This window comes from Labeo rohita, chromosome 21 (genome assembly GCF_022985175.1).
Source record: "Labeo rohita strain BAU-BD-2019 chromosome 21, IGBB_LRoh.1.0, whole genome shotgun sequence".
In the NCBI taxonomy this organism is placed as follows: Eukaryota; Metazoa; Chordata; class Actinopteri; order Cypriniformes; family Cyprinidae; genus Labeo; species Labeo rohita.
Window position 1 is genome coordinate 18,493,330 of NC_066889.1, and position 24,712 is coordinate 18,518,041.

At 36.3% G+C, this 24,712-nt stretch overlaps 2 protein-coding genes across 5 annotated transcripts; both read right to left on the reverse strand.

Annotated features, from left to right (window-relative positions):
• Positions 1 to 113: 113 nt before the first annotated feature.
• On the reverse strand, positions 114 to 15,318 carry fybb (FYN binding protein b). 4 transcript variants are annotated; one of them, XM_051092821.1, is made up of 19 exons: positions 15,168 to 15,318; positions 7,865 to 8,795; positions 6,860 to 6,983; positions 6,719 to 6,759; positions 4,951 to 4,964; positions 4,826 to 4,872; positions 4,550 to 4,652; positions 4,278 to 4,437; positions 4,049 to 4,175; positions 3,818 to 3,837; positions 3,613 to 3,682; positions 2,023 to 2,115; positions 1,633 to 1,664; positions 1,466 to 1,526; positions 1,229 to 1,328; positions 989 to 1,142; positions 865 to 898; positions 751 to 779; positions 114 to 618 (listed from the first exon to the last, which is right to left on the reverse strand). In XM_051092821.1, exons 1-19 carry the CDS (start codon positions 15,168 to 15,170, stop codon positions 596 to 598), a joined length of 2,166 nt encoding a protein of 721 aa, XP_050948778.1. In that variant the 5' UTR covers positions 15,171 to 15,318; the 3' UTR covers positions 114 to 595. The 4 variants fall into 4 exon arrangements, with proteins under 4 accessions (XP_050948778.1, XP_050948777.1, XP_050948779.1 ...); XM_051092820.1 differs by lacking the exon at positions 15,168 to 15,318 and adding an exon at positions 11,182 to 11,337; XM_051092822.1 differs by lacking the exons at positions 2,023 to 2,115; positions 15,168 to 15,318 and adding an exon at positions 11,182 to 11,337.
• Positions 15,319 to 16,683: 1,365 nt separating this feature from the next.
• Positions 16,684 to 23,494, reverse strand: ccdc80l2 (coiled-coil domain containing 80 like 2). Its single transcript, XM_051092824.1, has 7 exons — positions 22,007 to 23,494; positions 20,585 to 20,741; positions 18,356 to 18,489; positions 18,118 to 18,275; positions 17,932 to 18,035; positions 17,343 to 17,423; positions 16,684 to 17,229 (listed from the first exon to the last, which is right to left on the reverse strand). The coding sequence occupies exons 1-7, from the start codon at positions 23,177 to 23,179 to the stop codon at positions 16,916 to 16,918; spliced, it is 2,121 nt and encodes a 706-aa protein (XP_050948781.1). The 5' UTR covers positions 23,180 to 23,494; the 3' UTR covers positions 16,684 to 16,915.
• Between the last annotated feature and the right edge of the window lie 1,218 nt (positions 23,495 to 24,712).

Below are 24,712 nucleotides of genomic sequence, written 5' to 3' on the forward strand. Positions count from 1 at the left end.
TTCCTAAGGTGTGGTATTTTCACATGATGACAAATTATGTCAATGAATTTTTAAAGTTATGAGCGTATATACAAAGATATCTACAGTAAAGTATGAAAAAAACACACGAAATAGAACATTTCTGAAGCTTTTTTTTTGTTCTAAATCAAGTGAACATAGATGTAAACATTGTTTAATCAACATCATTAGCGTGTTGCATTTAAAAGGGATGCAAACGTATACATTTATTATCAAGTGATGAAAACAGTTCAGTCTTTTGCAGTGTAATATTTACAAAAACACAAGTAAATGAGCAAATAAAGACCGGTTACAAAATACTGCCTTTCACTTAGAAACAAAAATGTATCTTAGAATTAGTTTCAGCTAGTTTTCTCAAACGCATGACAGGAAAAAGAAAGTAAAAGACTTTGTATTTGGAGGCCGATATGGATAAGAAGCCATTTATTTTTACTAAGGCAACTGTGATATCATGATGGTACTAGGCTGTTTATTTCAACCTAATGTGTCTATACAATAAATACGCCCAACAATCAAGAAGAAAGGGCCAGAAATAATAAGCTGCACCAGAAGATGAGATGACGATGGTGTGAGATCTTCAGTCGTTATCATAGATACAGTCTGTAAAGACAATTTTATTAAAGATATTAATATTGGCATCATTCTTCTAATCTTAAATTACATCCCATCTAGTAGAATAAATAACATTTTAAATTTTCACATAATGTTCAAGTTAATGAATTTGCTACATACCATCTCCAATGTCATCATAGACCTCATCACTATGTAAATAAAATATAAAGATTTAGTTTCACACATTCACATATTAACAAAACAATTTACAAACAAACTTTAAGAGTAACTTACTCTGTTTGAATGTTGCTGATTGGAACGTATCCAACTGAAAAGTAAATTTTACAATGTCATCATTACTAATACTTGTCTTGGTGTAGATCAACTTTTATTTGCAGTCACAAATAATGTCACTTACATTTGCCCTCCTTGTTCCTACAGATGAATTTGTCAGGGTCAGATTTGTTGATGACATCCACAGTCTCCCCAGCTTGCACAGCCAGGTCTTTCCCACTTCCCTTTTTACTAATGGCAATTGTTGCTTGATGAAGTACCTGAATCTCCCCATCGTACTGGTAAAGTAAATGCCACAGTGTTGGCTCATAAATTCAATCAAGAAAACACTCTGTGTTTACAGGCTTTTCAGTTTCATACGCACCTTAAACTTTTTCCGAAATTCCTTTTCTTCCTTCTCAAACTTCTTTTGCTTTTTCGGGTCCTCGTGGACTTTGGTCGCCTTAGATTTCACTGGAGGAAGGCTGCGATAACAAAATATTATCATTATGACAGGCTGATTTAAATATGCTAATATAGAGTAGTACATTTTAAGAGTTTATATTGCATCATCTTGTTTTACAACATTAATGGTAAAGCAGGTAATGTAGCATCTGTTTACCTGCTAGGTGATGGAGCACCAGGGAATGAATCAACATCATCATATATGTCTTGGGAAGCATCTATGTTGTAAAGACATTTGAAAACAAAAGATTTCACAGTGGGTTTCACGGTTAATTTGAAGGTGTGTTACAGAAATAAAAATATATATTTTTTTATCTTTATTACCTTCATGTGTAAATTGTGGAGGGGGAGCAATGCTGAAACAGATAGTTAGAAGTATAGAAATATTTAAAAACTACACTGGGAAAAGCCATTTAGCTGATTTAATTTGTATTTAAATTTTTTCTGTAAAAAAAAAAAAAACAATCAAAGGAGGAAGCCTTGAGAAAGGGACGCAGCAATACTGAATCATCCACATTGAGTAAGGTTATTGTTAGAAAAGATTAGAAAAGCATTAATAACATGAGGCTCAGAAGAATTTTCAGGAAGTAGTTTTGTGCAGATTGGATTAATTGTGAAACGAACAATTAATCACTTTGCTTTGGGAATGCATTCGTGATTTGTAATTGAAAAGTAACATTGTTTCTGATTCCATCTTACTAATGTAAAAATTACTCGTTATTTTGAAGTTGACTTTTTCTCCGTTCAACCGAGCTTTTGAGCATTTCCAAGAAGTTGCGCTTTAAGAGAGGCCTGGGATCTCCAGTGCTATGGTTTCAGAGGAACGTAGTATGGGTGAGACAGATCCATAATCCATAAAAGTGGCCAAACAACAAGACCACGAACATAGGCACACACATATAATGTGCACAGTATGCAAATATATTTTATTATGTTATATGTGGCCTTGGACCACAAAACCAATCTTAAGTAGCACAGGTAATGTAGGGAATGTATTTGTAGCAATAGCCAAAAATACATTGTATGGGTCAAAATTATAAATTTTTCTTTTATGCCAAAAATCATTAGGATGTTAAGTAAAGATCATATTCCATGAAGATATTTTGTAAATTTCCTATCATAGATATATCAAAACTTAATTTGTGATTAGTAATATGCATTGCTAAAAACCTAAAGGAGAAGTCCACTTCTAGAACAACAATTTACAAATAATGTACTCACCTCCTTGTCATCCACGACGTTCATGTCTTTCTTTCGTCAGTCGTAAAGAAATTAAGTTTTTTTAGGAAAACATTTCAGCATTTTTCTCCACATAATGGACTGATATGGTGCCCCGATTTTGAACTTCCAAAATGCAGTTTAAATGTCTTCAAACAATCCCAAATGCAGTTGTAAACAATCCCAGCTGAGGAAGAAGAGTCTTATCTAGCGTAACGATCAGTTATTTTCATAAAAATAATACAATTTATATACTTTTTAATGCCAAACGCTTGTCTTGTCTTACTCTGCCTGGACTGTTTTTGTTTCTGGTTCATGACAGTTAGGGTATGTTGAAAAACTCCCATCTTATGTTTTCCCTCAACTTTAAAATCGTCCTATATTGCTGTTTTACCCTTTTTGTTAAGGGCGTTTGATCTTTCTTGCATGTTCAGTTTGCAAAGACTGGGTCGGAACTTCTGCAATGATGTAGGATGATTTTGAAATGATTTTTGAAGTTGGTCAGAGTTTTTCTGTCTTGAGCCAGAATACACAGAGTTCAAGGACTGCAAGACAAGACAAGCGTTTGAGAATAAAAAGTATTTAAACTGTATTATTTTTATGAAAATAACCGATTGTTTCGCTAGATAAGACCCTTCTTCCTCGGCTGGGGTTGTTTACAACCGCATTTGGGATTGTTTGGAGCCGCATTTAAATTGCATTTTGGAAGTTCAAAATCGGGGCACCATATCAGTCCATTATATGGAGAAAAATGCAGAAATGTTTTCCTCAAAAAACAGAATTTCCTTACGACTGAAGAAAGAAAGACATGAACATCATGGATGACAAGGGGGTGAGTACATTATTTGTAAATTGTTGTTCTGGAAGTGGACTTCTCCTTTAATTTGGACAACTTTAAAGGCAATTTTCATTTTTTTTGCATCCTCAGATTTTTAGATTTTTTAAATAGTTGTATCTTGGTCAAATATATCCAAACAAACCATACATCAGTTTTTAAAAAATGACCCTTATGACTGGTTTTGTGGTCCAGGGTCACATATTATATTATGTTATGTTATATTATTTTATTTTATTATTTTTTCCTACCTGTTTGGAATGAGATTGGATTCAGGTATATCATCATACAAATCATCATCTGGTGGTGGAGGTAGAACAACTATAAACAGCAGAGGGCAGACTTGTTCAAGTATCACCTCTCGAAAATGAAACTATTACACTTGCAGTTAGGACTTAAAATATTTAACTTTACAGTCAATTAGTTGGAAAAAGAATTAGTAATAGGAAAACTTACTCCGCTGCCCATTCATATTCCTGAAATATGAAAGAAATATAAATTCTCATTTAAAAGTGAACAGCAGTATTTTCTGTGCAACTTTCTGTGTAATGAAACTTTCTTACTAAGCGCTTAAAGTGGCATCCTGATTAAATCTACCTTTCACATTATTAGTTATTAGCAACAATCTTTGGAATTGTGCAGGATCAGTTTAAATGTGTTGAAATTAACTTTTGTTTAGGCTCTTACCCGTGATCGTCCATAGATTCTACGTCATCGTACACCTCTTCACTTTCCAAGTTATGAGGAAGAGACAGGCCTTGATTCTTCAAGACACTGAAGTCGATCTCAACCATTTCCGTTTTAACATAGCCAACTGAAATACAGAGAAATGACTACAACTGCATCTTTTCTCAGACCAGTGATCAGTTCATGTCAATATATATAATTTTTTGTCAATTTTTTTTACAACTCTTACATGATCCATCTTGACTCCGGCCCAACCATTTACCCTCTGGATTGTCAGTGATTCGAATGATATCAACTGACTCGCCTTTCTTTATGGAGAGGTCATGTTTCCCACCCTTGCAGTCAGCTTTAGCTTTTACCTGATGAATAACCTGCAGGGGCGGTGTTATCTGAGGAATGAACAAACCAGGTAAACAATTCTTTATAATCACCTTGAACCAGTAGAGTAAACCTTGATAACTGGTTGATAATAAGTACTATGTGCATGTTTTGTTTACTTACTTTAAACTTCTTAATTGCCTCTTTCTCTTTTTTCTCACGGTCTTTCTGATTTTTAACTTCTTTTTCTTGCTTTTTCTGAGGCTGACTTGCCTCTGCAGCAGACCTGTCGTAAAGCAGACCGTAAGCCATGTATTAGCCCAAAACACTGCAGGACATGAATGGAATCATTTGATTATTGGCAGCAAAAACTGTTTGTATCACTCTGTTCCAGGTGGGTGAGGTGGCAGTTATACTTCACCAATAGCGTAAGCGATAGTAGAACTTAAAAAGGCTTACCTGCTGTCATCAAGATCCTCATATATCTCACCATCACTTCCACTTCCCTAAAAGAGGTGAGACATGAGACATCGCACCACAAACTTTCTAAAAAAGCATCTGTTTGCCTTCAGTAGGTTGCTTACCTCATTTTTATGTTCTGTAATGAGAAATTGGGAGAAAAAAAGTATTTAAAATTAGTTCGAATTGTATTGCGTAAACTATTGCTTTTATAAATTATAAAAAAAATTGGGAAAAAAAGTTACATATATGTACACACACACACTTGTAAAGTCAGTCATTTCTAATGTTACAGAGGTTTCAAATTCTGTTCTTTTGAACTTTGTTTATTAAAAAAACTTAGTAGTCGGCTAGTTGTCGTTCATTTTAAGCATCAGTCGACTATTAGTCGCACGTTTATTAATAAAACATTTAAATCATAATAATGAGCCTTTAACTGCCTACATATCTTAATAAGCGCTCAAGCGCATGCAAAAAAAGCTTGCCAAAGCACACCGGCAGATATATTACTTATGAATGTGTCCGAGAAAAACAGCATATAGACTACATTAACATTTTAATTATTTATTGATAAACTACTGCTTTCTTTGTTTCCGGCTTAAGAGATGAAGTCGGCGACACTGACTCATCATCTCCGCAGTAGTGATGCGCCTGTATGCATGTTTCATACAGATTACATAATCTGATAATATATATATATTCTATTAGAAAAATGGTCCATTTAAAAGTAGACATTTCACTCTACAGATACCTTTTTCATGTCTGCAAGGCAGAAAGCACATCCTGTTTGCTTTCATTATTTTACAAAAGCGCAATGTTTCATTGTTATTGTGAGTGCACACAAAAAAAGTACAGTCTTTACAGATTCAAAAGATATATTACTATTATCTGTATGACCAACCCATCTGTCATGCAGTGAGCATGCTACTATTCAACTTCCACACTTGAATAGCGCACATTTTTCTAAGTTAACATTAGATTGAGCAGCCATGTAAAGTTGGTACTACATACATCTTTCAGATGAAACGCCATATTTGAGGTCGATAAAAGATGTGTGAGCATACGGATGTCTTGCCCGATGTCTTATATTACCGCATCGACTAGCCGTTAATGTTCTGTCCGTCACGGACTGTGTGTTTTCGCAACTTCATGTAAATTTTTTTTTTTCTGTGACTAAGCGACTAATAAAATTTTGGTCGACCAAGCCTCTTCTCGTCGACTAACGGGGGGTCAACCCTAAAAAATATTAAGCAGTGGAACTGTTTTCAACATTGAAAAAAATAATAAGAAATGTTTCTTGAGTTGCAAATCAGCATATTGGAATGATTTCTGAAGGATCATGTGGCACTAAATACTAGTTGTAAGAGCGGACATGGCCATTTGTAAAATTTAACGATGTGGCTTCTGGTCTCATTTGCGTCCAGCTATTTTTAGCTGTACAAAACAACTAGTTTTATTGCTTGATATTGCAAATTGGCGTGTCTTACCATATTATTTTAATATATTATCTTAATTATGAACACATTGGTTTGTAGTGCAAACAGTTTTACTGTTTACTGCACATTGTTATTCCTCTTGTTATTTCCCTACATCGGCTATTGAACCGTAAAGTCTCACCCATAGGCTTACTTCTACGTTGAAGAATAAGGTGAATAGGAAAGATGAAATGAAAATGACATTGAAGCGGACGGTTCCCGCACCACATTTTGATTTGTAATGTGCAGTGCTCATATTTATTCAACGCAGTCAAAGCCTTTTAAACAATCTATTTGTGGCAGTCAATTTCAATATTGTGGCAGGCTACCACAAATAAATCAATGTATGGGAAACACTGGTGTGTATACAAAACTTAAATAATTATCAGGTATTGTCTTTAAAATGACTAGGTCTTACCCATTCTAAAGCTATCCACGTCATCGTAATTTTCATCAGTTCTGCAGACAGATATAAGGTTGTGAGTTATCACCAAATTCATGTTAAAGAACAGTGAACATTGGGTCACAGTGCGAAGTGAGGCATTTCTGTATTACTCACATAGGTCCTGAAGGTCGTGGGGGCAAGTTGGGACGTAAGTGTTGAGAGGGCAGAGGCGGAGGCGCCTGACTACTGGGGTGAGAGGTGGGTGGGGGAGGGGGAGTTACATTCTTTGGTGCAGGACCTGCAAGAAATCAGTTGACCTTATGACTAGTTCCCTTTAAAATGTCATAATTTACTCACCCTAAGAACTCAAAAGAACATTGAGTCTGACAAGAACACTCTTCAAAATATCTACTATGCTATTCCACAGTCAAAAAAAGTTTTACGTATTGATGACGTATTGATTTTTTAACCAAAGTTAAATCATTAGATCTTTTCACACGGTGCTAATGGCAAAAACTGGTGCTGTACATCTCATCATTATCACAAGTTAAAAATGAAAGCTATCTTTAAAACTATGTTCCCATTTTAAATTAGCTTCCCTGTTTTTTCACTGACTTCAGCTCTCAAGTGAAAAGAGAAACTCAAATGAGGAAGCTGGCTCAGCGCATGCAGAAAATCTTGAATTTCCAATATGTTGTTATTGCTGTTCGATACCAGATGCACCTGAAAGTTCATTTCACATCATTTAAGTCACATTCTGATGCTGATTCACATGCTTGATAGCATATTGTGTGTTAAAATACAGTAAACAGGAAACATCAAAGACAAGTATGTTGCAGTGTGTCAAAGTGCATAAATGAACAGTACCTAACCTTTGATAAAGTCGTGTGATGTTCCTCATTTGGACATAAATTACTGGCTAAGATATGCATCTGCTCACAGCTTCTCATCTTTATGGTGCTTATTGTGCATGCGTGCTAACTGTCTCAGAGCTGTCACAAGTGAAACCACGGAAACCACTTTGGCCCAAGTCTACTCTACTGTGCTTGAGAATGAGCAGTGGCTGTTTTGCGTACAAGTCACTGTGGCTTTGATGTGACTAATGAAGTGTTTACTGCCTATTGTTCTGTCACTTCAGATACCGGCATATGCATTTTGTGCTAGACAGGTAGTACTCACTCTCTGTTGTAGCCTCTGAGCCCTTCTTGAACTTCTCAAGGTTGACTTTGGGCGGTCTGTTGGGTTTGGAGGGAGCGCTGCCCAGAGCGTAGGTATTGGGTAAGGGTTTCTTCTTGGGTGCCGACGGGTCATCGTTGGCTGGCTGTGGCCCAGATGATTTTCTTGGGAAGCTGGGTTTATTAGGCATTAGGGGCTTTGGGACGGACTCATTAGCACTTGGTACTTTAGCACCTTCCTTAACACCTTCCTCTAGTTTGTTGAAGCTATTTTTAACACGGAAACTTGATGGTTTCACATTAGATACCGAGGAAGGTTTTGCAGCAGTTTCCACGTTACTGCTTTCCTCTGGCTGCTGGCGCAGCATAGCCATGGTGCTTTTCGGTTTGGGTGCTAAAGGCATTTTTGGAGGAGCAGGATTCGGGCTAGTGCTGTTGTCTTCAGCTTTCGCGATGTCTTTGACCCAGGGTGGTTTTGCCGTAGGAGTCATTGGCTTTGGGCTTGTTACCTTTGATTCGTTCGCCATGATGCTTGAAGCAGGCTTCTGTAGTGGTGCCTTTGGGAATGGGACCTTTGGAGTCTCAGAGTCCTGGGACGAATCTGGTGGTTTGGGTTTAACAGGAACTTTAAAGTTGACTTTGTTGTTCTCTTGTGTGTTTTCAAACCTAGTCCCAAAAGCTTTTATCTTTGGAGGTTCGTGCATGTCTGGAGCGCTTCTAGCTGTGTTGACTGTGCTCTTAGGTTTGGGGGCAGTTGAGGTAGTAATTCCACTGGATAGGCTACTTTCAAGAACAGGCTTCTTAGCAGGCACGACTGGGCCTGAAGACAAAGTGGGCTGGACAGGTGGTTTCGGACGAACACCTGGAGTCCCTTCTGTAGATACATTTCCTGCTTGGAAGCGGGCCATGATAGCTTTCACGTCGGACTTGTTGTCCTGCAAACAGAGATTTAAAGTCAAAGTTTGAGGAACTAAGACAAACCTGTTTACATCCGTATTTGTGTTCTCATCATTTTTGGTTTAGCTTCTGTGTGTGATTACTAGTACGCATCAAGTTTTGTTACATTTAAATGTATGACACTTTTATCCAAAGCAATTTACATTACAAACAAAAACCATGACCTTGACACCATGTTGTTTAAGAGCAAAAAACGACTAAGAAAGCAGATAAAAGTATAAAATCAGCCAAAACTGGGACAAAAAGTATTTCTGTGACCAAAACTAGTCTGCACTACATTTAATTTTGAAAAAAAAAAAAAAACAGTATATGCTGGTTAGGTATGTTTTGAGGCATGGCAGCTAGTTTAAGTTGGTTATTAGGGTTGGTTATTGGTTGGTCATGAGCAGTGATGGAAATAATGGTGTTATAAATAAATGGCGTTACTAAGAGAGTTATTTTTTTCAGTAACGATCAAACGAATTACTGTTTCCCACCTTTCTACCTTTACTGACAATAAAATGCGGCGTTACAATAATTTATTATAATATTGTTATAATTTTATTTTTCAGTTAATCTAAATGGATGTGCAGCTTACCTGTATTTGACGAACCGTTAGTGTCACACACGCAAAGAAAGATACAGAACAAGAGAGTCTTATGTACCGTGCAGAACTAACGCGCTACGTGTAAACGATATTCTTTGTTGTATTTTCCCCTTAAAATAACGGAGTTCCTTCAGAATTCTTCTGCTTTTAAGAACTGACGGTTTCTCCGGTAGTAGGCGGAGCTAATGTGCAAACGGCAATCTCATTGGCTGGCGCTCACCTATTATCATCCCTGTTCTAATTTCAGCAAATCAGTTCGAGCGAACGCAGACAACGTGATTAATATTCATGAACCCAGCAGCTCATTAATCCTTAGTGCGTTTTATACTGTTATTAGTAGTAGAATTCATTTTTAGTTTTTTCCCCCATTTTTTATAGAAACAATTACAAACAATATCTTAAGCACCACCACCAGTCTTAAGATCTGTCAACATGACGTTTAACGTTTAATGCTAAATTATCATAATGTAAAATAATAATGTTTGCCTAATTACTTTTTTAAAGTAACATTCCCAACACTGGTCATGAGCTGGTTTAAGCTGGTCCTTAGTTGGTCATGAGCTGGTCCTAGTTGTTTAGGACCAGCTTAACCAGTTCATAACCAGCTCAGGACCAGCTAATAACCAGCTGAAACCAGCTTCCATGCTTCAAAACATACCTAACCAGCATATGCTGTTTTTTTTCCAATTGCAATTGCATGGTTTAGTTGGGTAACAGTGTTTTGTAAATCTCTTTCAGGGTTTTCCTTCCTATAGGCCTCTAAAGCTCATAACTAAGACAGACTGCGTGACTATGATGAAGCATTACTGTAAGAGTTAATTTGGTAAGCGGATACATGGAGCGTCAAAATTTCTTAAAAGCCTTTTTTAAAAAAAATGGTGTATCATAACTGTGTATCTTGTTCAGATTGTTCATTGACAAGCATGCCTAGAGTTTGTCGGCAGTTTAGCAAATGTACAAACTTTGTAACAATTGTACCAAAAAATGCAACATAGTCTTTTTGCTTTTAAAATATTAAAAAAAATTAATAATATTAATAATATTTTAACATATTTATATACAATATGAATAATACTAGGTATAATATGTGACTCCGGACCACAAAACCAGTCTTAAGTCGCTGGGGTATATTTGTAGCAATAGCCAAAAATACTTTGCATGGGTCAAAATTATTGATTTTTCTTTTTTTTGGCAAAAATCATTAGGAAATTAAATAAAGATCATGTTCCATGAAGATATTTTGTAAAATTCCTACTGTAAATATATGAAAACTTAATATTTGATTAGTAATATAAATAGTGAAGAACTTTATAAAGGTGATTTTCTCAATATTTTTTTATTTTTTTGCACCCTCAGATTCCAGATTTTCAAATAGTTGTATCTCGACCAAATATTAACCTATCCTAACAAACCATACATCAATGGAAAGCTTATGGATAAATCTCAATTTTGAAAAATTTACCCTTATGACTGGTTTTGTGATCCAGGGTCACATATTAGGACATACTACAAACTTGACGTCAAAGCAATATAAGTACTACAGCCTAAGCTTACATACTACTTAGATTTTTGAATTAGGGTTCAAACATTTTTGAAACATCTGCCTTTTGTTGTATTGAACTGTCAACTGATTCTGTACAAAGATTTATCAGATTTATGGTTACTAGTTAGCCACTTAAACTATCTGCCTGATAAATCGAGTAAAATATGTAAACAACAGAGATACTTGACATTTAAGTCACATTTCAAGTTAAAGATATCTATAAAGTATCTTGTACCTCTGATTCGGGGTCTTCACCAGAACTTAGAACACTTGATTTCTCCATCAAAGCTGTTTGTAGTCAACTGCACTGAGCATGAGATCGGACTGTGATCACACAGGAACTGAGAGAATTTATCATACCAAACTAGCAGGAAGTTGCTACGCTCGCCACTATAGAACTCATATACAAAAGAATGAATATAAAAAGGCTTTTTTCTAACAGCATTTATAAATAATTTGTGATAGATGCATGAAGGCCACAGTAAAATGCAGGAAACAGTGAAATTAAATGTTCCTTTTAAACCATAAAACAACTTTAGCTTTTAAAGCCAGTTTGTCAACTGCTCGCCATTCAAATTTCACGCAATTGGATGCAAATCTCTTTCTGGAAAAAAAACGTCATTTATGTGTCTGCAATAGCCTGTGTTCCTGATGTGTAACCAAACTATTTTATCCTGATACCTCAAAGGTTCATGTCTTTGGTTTCACAGAAACAAGATCCTCTGGACCAGGGTTAACATGTCTGGCGATATAAAGCCATACATGAGCGACTTTGGCAGACGTTTGTGACGCACCCCTGGTAACAAGTGTTTGAATCAGGACAGACCTCTCACCAGGAAGAGCTGATAAGCTCTGGACTAGCTTCTAATGTGACTGGCCTGATCCATAGGTACACACTGTGCTGTTGACTCACTGAGCCAAAAAAGAGAAACTGTTAGACACAGGAACGAACATTGGTCAACCAATTACAATATCACTACGCTCTTGACAAACAACAGCGCTGCAGAAATTTCTCACAAGTTAATTGAAGTCGCTTTAAACCACATGCAGCATGGTAAAAAAAACAGCAGCTGCGGTTGCCAGAAATTCTCTGTAAAAATACTTGAATTGGGTTGCCTTTTAGGTTGGTTGTATTAGTTTGTATTTTACAACTTAGAACTGTAAATAATTCATTAAGTGATACAATGTTAATATACCAATCTACTTAACTATAAAAATCAGATTTCATCGTAAGTAACCTAAACACAAAGACAAAACACCATCAGGCTACTCACGTGACACTAAAGTAAAGCAATAAATGTTAACTGAATAACTAAAAATGTAACAAAAAACTGCCTTATGTACATTACTGAATTGCAAAAATAGGAAAGAAAACATTTAAAGAATAGTTTTCGTGATAAAAAAACTATGAAAATATATTAATAGTCAACTAAAATATTCCATTTGTCACTTAAAATAACATTAAGTAACTTAAAATTTCAAGTTGACTAAACTAAAAATTTTAAGGCAGTAGAGTAACAAATTATATTAAGTTGAAACTATTTTTTGAAACATTTTTTTTTTTACAGTGTTGGACTGTATTACACAAAAATTTGATGCTCAACAGTTTTTCACTATATATGGTAAGGCAACTTAGAGTTAACCAAGTTAAGGTGTTTACTGTAGCATTTTTAGTTTTTAATGTAAAAAAAATACCAACATATTTGCTGTGACTATGTTGCACATTGCATTTACGTTTGTTAGGTTTTAATGTTAAGACAACTGACTATTCAAAATGAAGACAAAAAATGTAGGTGTGGTGACATTAGACTTTGCTCCATTCACTTGCATGACAAAGTGGGACAGTGGGAAGTTCATGTTTTATGAACTCCGATCGGAAAATCATACGGTAAACAGTTTAATATCTTAGCTGAATTTAAAAAAAAAAAACTTTAGAAGCTCAGGGTTTGTATTTTTACAACCAGCCTAATTTGAATGATATAAAAAATGGGAAGTAAATAAATTAAGTATCAATCTTGAAAAAACAAGCTGTGTTCTCTGCTCTCAAATGCTGGGGGCGTGTCTGGTGTAGATGTTGAAACCACGCCTACTCACAAAAGCCCCGCCTCTCTCAAATACCAAATACCGCTACAATCTGTTTTTGTTAGAATTGTTAGAATAATTCAAATAAGGATACTGAGCTGTTTCATACATCATCGCAACCAGGTAATAATGCAGTTACGTTACGAAGGCATAGCTAGCTAGCAAGCTGTAGGCTGTAACTGTTAATAACTTATGGTAATGACTCGCAATTAAACAGGCGAACCAGTGGATAACATTAAAGTACCACCAGAGCGATTCGAAACCATAAGGAGCTGTCTGTTCTCTATAGCTCTTATTGTACTTTGACGTCCTACGATTGATCCGCGCAGTGCAGCTTTAAGTCAAACACACCTCTTATAGTGTTAGAGGCGGACCCATGCTCCATTGCGTCATTCAGATGTAAAAAATCCTGAACACAACGCCACAATTTAGTACAACATAGTTCAGTCTTTGTACTATGTCTCAGCAATACATATCTAAGATTTACAATGTGGTTAGAAACAATTTTCTGAATTGCCTTCACACGGACTTTAACCCCAGTATACCACTGGGGAGCAAATAGGTCCAAAATATCTAATTTCTAGTTAATTTCAGACCCTGTTGCCTGATCTAAAGTTATTTCGCATGTTTAAATTATAATGTGGCCATGACTGCTAGACTTTATATTTGCAAATGTTAGTTTAACATGTCTAGTTTGGATGTAATAAACTACACTTGTGTTTACTCTGCTTGTGTGAACTTGCACTAAAAACCTTGAGACATCATCTGTTTGCAGATGCCATTTGGATTGTTCGTTGGTTATCTAATGCAGTGAGATCACACAAAGAGCATGTCAGTATAATCCCAAACATGGCCTCAGGTTGTCATCAGATGGCTGTAATGGAAAAATCAACTGTGCTCAAATGAAGTGAAGACCCGGAGTCAGAGGTAAATGTAATTCAGTTGTCAAAATAAGTTTGCATTTGTATATAAGCCTTTTTTACGTGCACTGTATTGAATCGTATTGCTCTAAGAAATCTTAAATTGTGATATTTTAAAGCATGATTTTTAAAACAATTTTTTCTCTTTGTTCCGATAGCAAGATGTCGTTTCGTAACTGTCTGAAACAAATAACCTAAAATGTTATATAGCAATCATGCATTGAAAAATGAGTTCTAACGTCTGCCGAGATCAAAAGAGAGTCCGTTTTTATTTATTTATTTATGGCTGTTACTACTGACAACAGTTGTACTGTTGAAGGCTCCCAACATGCAAAGCAGTCTCACAAAAAGTCCATAGTTCCGTTCTTTGGATGGATGATTTGTGTAACGTGTGTTTTGAATATGACACCTTGCATGCGTTAACACGTGCCTGACATAGAACCAATGGATGGTCAGTGTCTGCTTCTCAGATGGTTATGGAGAACCATAGATGACCATGAGAAGGTGTTTTGGGAGATCCCACATTGTGACTGTGCAATATGAGACAGGTGTGCTACTGTGGTTTCACTTTGTTAATGTGGTATTATTGAGCTGAATCTGAACGGTTTGCTGTGACCACAAAGAGCAAAACCAGATGTAAAATTAAACTGGTCTGTGGTACAGCCTATCTTTGAGCGATGGTAAAGCGCATCTATAGGCAATGAAACCAGATGGCCGAAGAATTCAAGAGAAACTTAAGTATGTGTTCAGATGAAGAGGAACCGAGTTGTGTCGGTGAAGCAAAAACTGGCCAAACATTACACAATCTTTTTTTACACAATCTAATTTTGCAAAAACACACGGTAAAATCCCCTAAACGTTCCCCAGATGAACTTTTAAGTATTTTTAGAATGTGAAATGCTGAATTTTGTAACAAATGCAACATTTAATTTTATAACATGCTATTTTCTGTGCATTATCTGTTACTTATCAATCAAACAAACAAAGCCTGTGATAATGGAAATTAACAAGCACATGGCAGTAACATAAGTTAATAAGTAGACAAACTATCAGATAAACATAGCTGACTAGGAAATACAATTTATCACAAAAAAGCTCCTGCACCTTCACCATTTGACTTCATACCATAGATTTCTCAGAACCAGTATCTCTACAAAATGCTCTAAAGTTAGACACCAGGGTTGACAATTCAGGGATGAAACTAGAAAAAAGTACTCACCATGGTGGTAGAGCCAAAAAAATATCCTCTCCCAGATGTTCACATGGACTGGTAGCTCACAATCGGACTGATGAATGTGTTTCGTTTTGCTTGAGTTTATTTGTGACTGCACAAATGCCTGCCCACTCCTGGCTACTTCCCCTATCTGCTGGCCGACCGCTGCACTGTCATCACAGGAAGCCCTATCTCTCTCCTCATCAAATCTATTTGCCTATCCCGTACTGCACAATTGCTCTTTCTATACTTACATATGCTTCTCTGCTCAGTATGATACTATAAGAATACTGTAACAACATATATTAAAACATTGAATCATATTGATTTTATTTTTTCTTAGTTAGCTTAACACTTAACACACAAAGTTTACATACATCTTGCAGAGTCTGCAAAAATGTTAATTATTTTACCAAAGTAAGGGATCATATAAAATGCATTATTGTTACGTTATTTTTTATGTAGTACTGACCTGAATAAGATATTTCACATAAAAGATGTTTACAAATAGTCTGCAAGAGAAAATAATAGTTGAATTTATAAAAATGACGCAGTTTACATACGCTTGATTGTTAGTACTGTATTGTTACCTGAATGATCCACAGCTGTGTTTTTTTTGTTTAGTGGTAGTTGTTCACAGTGTTGGGGGTAACGCATTACAAGTAACGCGAATTACGTAATAATATTACTATTTTCAAGTAACTAGTAAAGTAAACTGTAAACGGGCTTTTACATTAGGATGTTTTATATTAAAAACAAAGAAGCAAGCCCTGCCCAGATTTAAAAAGTAACGCAGAAGTAACGTAAAGCATTACTTTGCATAAAAAGTAACTAAGTAATGGTTAATTATTTACTTTTTCAGGGAGTAACACAAAATTGTAATGTATTACTTTTAAAAGTAACTTTCCCCAACACTGGTTGTTCACGAGTCCCTTGTTCTCCTAAATAGTTAAACTGCCTGCTGTTTTTCAGAAAAATCCTTCTTCTTTGTTTTTTAGACATTTTTGTGTATTTGAACCCTTTCCAACAATGGCGGTATGATTTTGAGATCCATCTTTTCACACTGAGGACAACTGAGGGACTCATACGCAACTATTACAGAAGGTTCAAATGCCCACTGATGCTCCAAAAAGAAACACAATGCATTAAACTGGGGGTGAAAACTTTTGCACAGAAAGAAGATGTGCACATTTTTCTTATTTTGCCTAAATATCATATTTTATTCATTTAGTACTGCCCTTCAGAAGATACTTACATGTTTCCCAGAAGACAAAATAAGTTAAATATACCCCGATCTTCAAATTCAAAAAGCTTTCACCCCCCGGCTCTTAAAGCATTTGAACCTTCTGTAATAGTTGCATATGAGTCTCTTAGCTCTCCTTAGTCTGAAAAGATAGATCTCAAAATCATAGAGTCATTGTTGGAAACTTGGTAGTGTAACTCATTACTTCCAAAGACAATAAAGACACTCAGACATTTTCTACAGCTTAGAAAAATAGCTTTTAATGTCAGCAGCTTTTAAAAACAAGAATTGCACACATTGTATTTTAGCTATATTTAAGTGTAGAAGCATGTACAACCAATTAAAAGTTAAATTTTACAGGATACAGCAAGAGGTAAGACAGCTGTATGAATTTCATACGAAATCTATTTATTAGAGGTAAAGTTTTGCATCACATGATATGGGGATGACAAATGAACAAATGCATGCCATGTTTGTTATATGCATGTCTAATGTCTTTGTTTGATGACTTTTAGTCTTCAGATCTATGGTACAAGTAGCTGTCCTCCGTCTCTTCTGTGTAACCATGGTAGGTACCGGTATTCTCATCTGGACAGTGAATCCCAAGTGTTTGCTGTAGTTTATATTCCTGTTGACGCAATTCCATAGAGTCCACAAGATCATAGATACTTCCCAGGGACCACATCGGAGATGGGAACCAGGCCTTTACGTCTCCATCCTTACCCACCACCAGCATGCTAAAGTAGTCACGGTTTATCTTCAACTGATTTCTGAGACTCTCCACCACTTCCTGTGTGAGTGTCTCCTTCTCAGGTTGACTTTTCCCTGTAGGTTTTGTTTAACATTCCATAACCATTTTATAGTATTTGATGTTACAGCTTTATGTATTACTTGCAAGAAATGAGGAATGAGGAAGCAATGAGTTTTAATGATCTCACCATTCAGTGGAAAAAACTCCACTGTTCCTGAAGCTGCCGATCCAGTTCCCACAATCTTCAACAAGGCAAAATGACGAATACCTGTCCATGTGGATTCGATTTTAAGTTAGGCTGCCGTATGTATAATTAACTTACTTTCTTTCTTGCAGTGGAAAGGTTCTATGGACGTTAAATGTTCTTTATGAATCCACTGGATTCAATAAAGACCTTTTGTTTTTAAGAGTGTATCTGTTAAAGGAGAGGTTCACTTCTAGAATGAACATTTCTTGATAATTTAGTCACCCCCATGTCATCCAAGATATTCATGTCTTTCTTAAGTTGAAAAGAAATTAAGGTTTTTGAGGAAAACAACTGAGGACATTTTTTGTAGTGGACTTTAATGGTGGCCAACAGGCTGAAGGTCCATGAAAGTTCTTTGAATGTTCTCCTCAAAAAACTTAATTTCTTTGCGACTGAAGAAAGAAAGACATAAACATCTTGGATGACATGGAGAGAGTACGTTTTCAGAAATTTTCGTTCTGGAAGTAGAACGTCTTTAATTTTTTAAGAAATATCCACAAAGGCTTGGAGAACATGATGCATACAGTACCTAGTGGACACTCCTGTCCATTGAGTGCTTGAAGCTGCTGATGGAACGAGTAGTCATCTACAGTGGGTGTTGAGATGATTAGAAGTCTTCGTTTGGAAATAAACCTGAAAATTCAGATAGGATTATCAGAACAATTGGAATGATAGTAATCATAGTTTAAAACATTGGGAAGCTCATGGTGTTTACCTCATAAGTGAGTTCTCCTCCTGATTGTTTGTTTCGCCTTTTGAGCAGGGTGATGGAGAGTTTCTCTCCTCTTCCTTCTCAGGCTGACGTGAAGGAAACGTGTCAATGTAATCCAGTAAAACGGAAGGAGCTGTTGGCTTGTTGAAAACCCTGTTAAGCTAAAACCACAAGAAGTATGCCTTTGATTCAGTGGTCTATCAAAGAAACTGAGAATTAGGAGTAAATAAAGTGGTCTTACGTTAGGCCTCAGGTCATAGTCAGTCAACACCATTGAGAAGTTTTTGGAGTCCAGTCCATATTCTCTGCGGATCTCACTTATTAACTCAGGGTTTCTGAACTTTTCTGGCAGGGATGCTTGTGGAGTCTCAGAATCTGTTTTAGAAAGAGCATCATGCATTTTACATGTAATTGTGTGGTCCTGAGCAACTAGCTCCTACTCAGGACCAGCTTAAACCATCTCATGACCAACTAACGACCAGCTTAAACCAGTTCAAACCAGCTAGCATATTTCAAAACATAATCAGCATATGCTTTTATACAGAGTTAGAGCTAGGAAAAAATTCTTCATCGTTTGAACCATCCAGATATCGACTACACAGCAAAACAAATATGATGCAATCACAAACAAATGGAACTTTTTGGTAAACAAAAACAGAGAGAAAGGTCTGGTTCAATTTACAGCAAGACCAGTGTACTTTGATTCACGATTAGAACTGTCACGATTCCTCGATTCAATTCAAGTACCTAATTTTAAAAAATCGTCTGCAATTTACCCGCGTCGAGTAACCGGCAGAATACCGGAAGTGACGCGTTCCACAGACGAGAATCCATGAAACGCATTATTACCCTGGTGAAAAAAACAGCATTTGCTGGTAGGTATGTTTTGATGCTGGTTAAAGCTGGTCCTTAGCTGGTTTATGCTGGTCCTTTGCTGGTTTTTGCTGTTCCTTTGCTGGTTTATGCTGGTCATGTTGCTGGTCAAGGACCAGCAAAAACCAGCAAAGGACCACCTTAAACCAGCACCAAAACATACCTAACCAGCATCCCAGCATCAAAACATGCCTACCAGCATATGCTGTTTTTTTCACCAGGGTAGACCGTTTTCCAAGGCTGCATGGTATATTAAACCCATTTAAAAATCACAAGCATAATGTTGTCGTGAATTCACAAATGGTACGATTCAGTTAAATAAATATATGCGATGCAGGTTTAATCCCTGGTGAAAAAAAAAGCATATACTGGTAGGTAGGTTTTGATGCTGGTTTAAGCTGGTCCTTTGCTGGTTTATGCTGGTCCTTGACCAGCAACATGGCCAGCATAAACCAGAAAAGGACCAGCATAAACCAGGTAAGGACCAGCTTAAACCAGCATCAAAACCTACCTAACCAGCATCCCAGAATCAAAACATACCTACCAGCATATGCTGTTTTTCAAAATTAAAGCTCAAACCCTTAAGTTAACGCGTTTTGATGTTCACATGTTCAAGAAATTACAATGGCTACAGCATTTCTGTCGTAAAGAAATGGCCAAATATTGAAGATTAAGTGGACATTTTGAATTAAATGCTGTTTAGTCGATAATAAACAAGGTAAACAAGGACTAGATCACACAGTAATGTGTAAGAACAATCGTAGGCCATTGGCGCCCTCTGCAGGGATAAATTTGTATTTTAACAGTTTTGTTGAATAAAACCACACTGTAAAAAATAAAAAACACAATTCATTGAGTCAGCTTAAAATAATTTGTTACCCTGCTGCCTTAGAATTTTAAGTTCAGTCAACTAAAATAAGTTTAGTCAACTTGAAATGTTAAGTTGTACTAAGTAGCAACTTAGATATTTGTGTTTGCTAAACTTAACAGATGGGTAAGTAACCCAGCTGCCTTTAAATTTTAAGTTGATTCAACTCAAATATCTAAGTTTTCACTTAGTATAATTTAACATTTCAAGTTGAATAAACTTTTTTTGAGTTGACTGAACTTAAAATTTTAAGGCAGCCAGGTTACAAATTATTTTAAGCTGACTCAACAAATAGTTTTTTACAGTGCATATGATTACTTGCTTTTGATACTTTATTTAAACTAATTATTATTGCATCATTGCTATTATATATGTATTTTAAGTAATTTTAAAGACTGTTGTTTGCTTGGGTCTATTTTTATTACCACAAAAAATTATTATAATTATCAGATTACTCGATTAATTGTCAGAATATTCGTTTATTCGATTGCCAAAATAATTGTTAGTGACAGCTCTATTCGTGAACAAATGTCTCCTTTGAGCTGGTTCTTTTAAGTGAATTAATAATGTACAACGCACCAAGTGTGATTCAATTCATGTGATAACAAACATTTCAACAAATGACTCTTTTGAGAAAACTCTGCATCTACACCTAGCCCCCAATAAACATCAGTTAAGTGTTTTACTGTATGTAGAATGTGCAAAAAGGCATTTATACAGTTGAATTACCTTGTTGGTAGTGTTGAATGTGTAGTGTAGGATTATGTTCTGAACCCATGATGGACAGCACTGAGATCTTTCTTTGGGAAAACTCGCAGCTACGTAGCTCATTATCATCTCTCTGTTTGATATATTGACTTGACACATCACTTGGGGATGAAATCACCTACAGTATGCCACACAAAACAAAACAAAAAACAATAATCAGAAATACTCTTCCCAGGAAAGCTGCAAATACAGTATACCATGAAGTCAAAAATTTACATACACCTTGCAGAATCTGCAAAATGTTGATTAGTTTACCAAAATAAGAGGGATCATACAAAATGCATGTTATTTTTTATTTAGTATTGACCCGAATTAGATATTTCACATAAAAGACATTTGCATATAGTCCACAAGAGAAACACTGTGTTGTTATTTGAATGATCCACAACTGTGTTTTTTTGTTTAGTGATAACTGATCATGAGTTTGTCCTGAAAAGTTAAACTGCCCGCTGTTCTGCAGAAACATCCTTCAGGTCCCACAAATTCTTTGGTTTTTCAGAATTTTTGTGTATTTGAACCCTTTTCAATAACGACTGTGTGATTTTGAGATCCATCTTTTCACACTGAGGAATCAAACTGAGGGACTACCTTGAGCTCCTTCTGATGCTTCAGAAGGAAACACAGTGAATTAAGAACCGGGGGGTGAAAACTTTTTGAATCTTCTGGGAAACATACCTTCTGTAGCTTCTGAAGGCTAGTACTAAATAAAAAATATGATATTTAAGCAAAATAAGAAAAATGTACACATCTTCATTTTGTTTAAAAGTTTACACCCCTGGCTTGTTGGAAAGGGTTCAAATACACAAAAATGCTGAAAAACAAAAGAATTTGTGGGACCTGAAGGCTTTTTCTGAAGTGAGGCAGCAGGCAGTTTAACTGTTCAGGACAAACAATGGACTCATTAACAACTATCACTAAACAAACCAAAAAAAAAAAAAAAAAAAAAAAAAAAAAGCTGTGAATCATTCAGGTAACAACACAGTATTAAGAATTAAGTGTATGTAAACTTTTGAACAGGGTCATTTTTATAAATTATTTTCTCTTGTGGACTATATGTAAACATCTTTTATGTGAAATATCTTATTCAGGTCATTACTAAATAAAAAAATTGCATGCGTTTTGTATGATCCTTCTTATTTTGTTAAAATAATTAACATTTTGCAGATTCTGCAAGGTGTATGAAAACTTTTGACTTTAACTGTATATATGGATCTTTTTAAGACCATATCTACACTGGATGCGGCACGGCACGCCACGACGTGACAAGTCCCTGGCAGTAAATTGATGCCTCGTTCTATTTATGACTAACACAAAGTTCAAATTATTTGCAACGGTGGCTTTGTCGCGTCCGGTGTAGAAATAGCATAACAATCAAGAACTTACAAGAAGTCTTCTTCTCCCTTTGAGGTTTTGCATGAAGTCTTTAAGAGCTGCCTTTTCCTTATCATCTGCTTCTCGTTGTGACTTCCTCCTCCCTCCTTTCCCCTTTTTCTTCTTGCCATCCTTTCCTTTGCCTTTCTTTTTGGAGCTTGAATGGTCAACGGTTTGTTCTCCTTTGAACTCCTCATTGAGGTTATCAAAATTAGATTTTGCACCAGCAAGTGTTTTATCTGCTTCCGAAGCTTTTTTCACTTCTGTTACCAGCTCTGGGTGTCTGTCACCCTCTGGAGTTTTCTTGTGGTCGTCGTGCTTCGGTTTCTCATTTCCACTAGATACAGATTTCGAACCTGCTTTAGTTGACGGTTTTCCATTGCTTGAGCCGTCTGTCGTTTTACGGATGACAAATCGTGAACGTCCGCTTAAAATATCTTGAACTTTGTTTCTCAAAGTTGCCTTTTTGTCTAGACGTATCTTCTGTGTTGAAAAGATGGAAGTGGTATTCGCATGCCTCTGTGGGCTGAAGGTCCTACGCTTGCTGGAGCCCTGTTTCTTCACCACTAACCGCTTTTTTGTGATCTTGCATTTAACCGGTAACCCCTTTCTTGCGACCTTCTCCAACTTTCGCACAGGCAGCTGATCGATGACCTCAAGAATGGCCTCAACGCGAACCGGGTAAGGAAATCTCTCACTAACCCTCATGTTCTTCTTCAAAATCAGCATGGAGAAGGTATGATCCTGCAGCTCAAGGTAATGAAGAAGTTTGCTCACCATTTCAGAGTCCATGACTTCCACAGTGGCTTCTCCTTGCAAGGTCGTACGTTGGATTTTGCCTTCCATCATGGCATTCTGAATGATAGTTACGATGAGCGTGTCTCTCTCTGCTAAGCGACAATTCAGTCCTTCAGACTCCTGAATCTGCTTCTCCATCATACGTAGATAGTTGTCACCATGCGATGGTGCGGTGATCACCCACAAACGGTGTTTCCCGGCAAAATCTGCTAAGAAGTCAGATGCTGATGGATTCTCGGGACCCCCATCGGACCCAACGTTCTCCATAGGAGTTGCATGGCTACTTTGATTCTTCGCTTGGTGTTTTTTCTTGCCTCCTTTTGCAGAAAGCACCGGGCTGTTGATCCAGTGTGCCAGCAGAAGCAGAAAAATCCACAGACGAGACATATCAAGACTTCACACTCTTCACTAACAAACAGAGTGAGGAGGCAGAGCGAGAAATACAGCAGCTTCTGGTTCACATTAGAGTTCGACCTTGTTACAGGAAACTCTTGGAGCTTCAAAGCAGCTATGTGGCATGCGAAGCAGCTTCTTGCGCCTCATAACTTGTGTCTGCATGGAGGATGAACTGTGTAGGAGAAGAATGAAAGGGGAGGATGAAACCCAACCCCTTTACAACTTCAGTTTGACTTAGTTGTCAACATTTAATTTTACTTTGGTGGACAATGAGTGTATCTCGACAGTTTCAGTATGTGTTTTGAAAAGCAGCATTGCAGTTTAAATAAGAGTAACAGACATTTTTTCATTAATTCACAAAGGGAAACCAGTCTTTGGTGTCTCGGCTCACTCTCAATGCATCTGCAAAACAGACATAAAACGATGATTAGGACCAGAACTCCAAAAACTGACTTTCTTGTTGTGATACTGACTTGCATGCAAATCTATACTTGTTTTTATATCAAGCTAACTAAATGTCCAATAAACATGTAAAACGTTTCTTATTAATGCACTGAAATGAGAAACACATTTATTTAGAGAAATGCAAGTCCAACACACGATTTTATCAGCTAGGAAGTGAAAGGTTGAAAAGTGTAAACCTTACATTTTTTTGATAGAAACTGTAGATAAACTTACTAATGCTCAGGCTGACTGAAAACATGGTATTATATGTGATCCTTTTAATTCATGCATTGAATTTTATATTTGTCATATAGTGCAAAGCTAAATGTTTTTTTCCAGGTATGAGAAGAATTGTGAGAAGTGGCTGTAGCAATCTGGGTTGGAGCTAATGGTTAACAGTCATGGTACACAGACATTCCACAAATGGATTTAGTTGAACAGAAACATATGACAGACGCAGGGGAAACTGGAAACAGCACCAGCCAGTGCTGATGGAACATATGGAAATGCAAAACGTTCATTTAATAATAATTATGATTTTTTAAAAATGTACATGTATGTTTTCAGATTGTTTAACAATTATCGCTGTTACTTGTTGAATTGTTTTGATTTATTATTACTGAGTGGACATTTATTTTTATTGCTCTGCTGTTACCTACCTTGAGCTCCACTCGCTAAGCTTTAAAAAAAAAGTCAGGTAGAAAACTTAATCAGAGATTCTGTGATTTGGGTCTTTATATAGTCTGAAGGTAGGCTGTTCAGTAGCCAGCACAAAATGAAGAACCTAGTCATCTGGGGCTTCTTTCTCAAGATTTCTTGAAGATTCTTATTGATGTGAGTTGCACTGAGTGTTTAAGAACTGTCCTTGTTTACTACCGCCCTCTGCTGAACATGTGAATGTATTAATCCACAAAGTTGCATCACATAAATTTATCAAAGAAGTTTGGTTAAATTTCACTGCTTTCCAATTAATTTAAAACAGAATATGTATTTCTATAAATATTTTATTTTTAATACAGTAGTTTATGTTGATCATATCATTTGCAAAAGTTTTTGAACAGTAAGATATTTACTGCATTT

Coding starts and splice junctions, on each gene's coding strand:
- fybb (XM_051092820.1), bottom strand. CDS start 11,229: ATGGAGAAATCAAGTGTTCTAAGTTCTGGTGAAGACCCCGAATCAGAG. Junction 8,796..11,181: donor GTGAAGACCCCGAATCAGAG/GTACAAGATACT, acceptor CTCTGTTTGCAG/GACAACAAGTCCGACGTGAA. Junction 3,838..4,048: donor GAATCTATGGACGATCACGG/GTAAGAGCCTAA, acceptor TTCATATTTCAG/GAATATGAATGGGCAGCGGA.
- ccdc80l2 (XM_051092824.1), bottom strand. CDS start 23,179: ATGTCTCGTCTGTGGATTTTTCTGCTTCTGCTGGCACACTGGATCAAC. Junction 18,276..18,355: donor ACTATGACCTGAGGCCTAAC/GTAAGACCACTT, acceptor TTGTGGTTTTAG/CTTAACAGGGTTTTCAACAA. Junction 18,036..18,117: donor GAGGAGAACTCACTTATGAG/GTAAACACCATG, acceptor CTGAATTTTCAG/GTTTATTTCCAAACGAAGAC.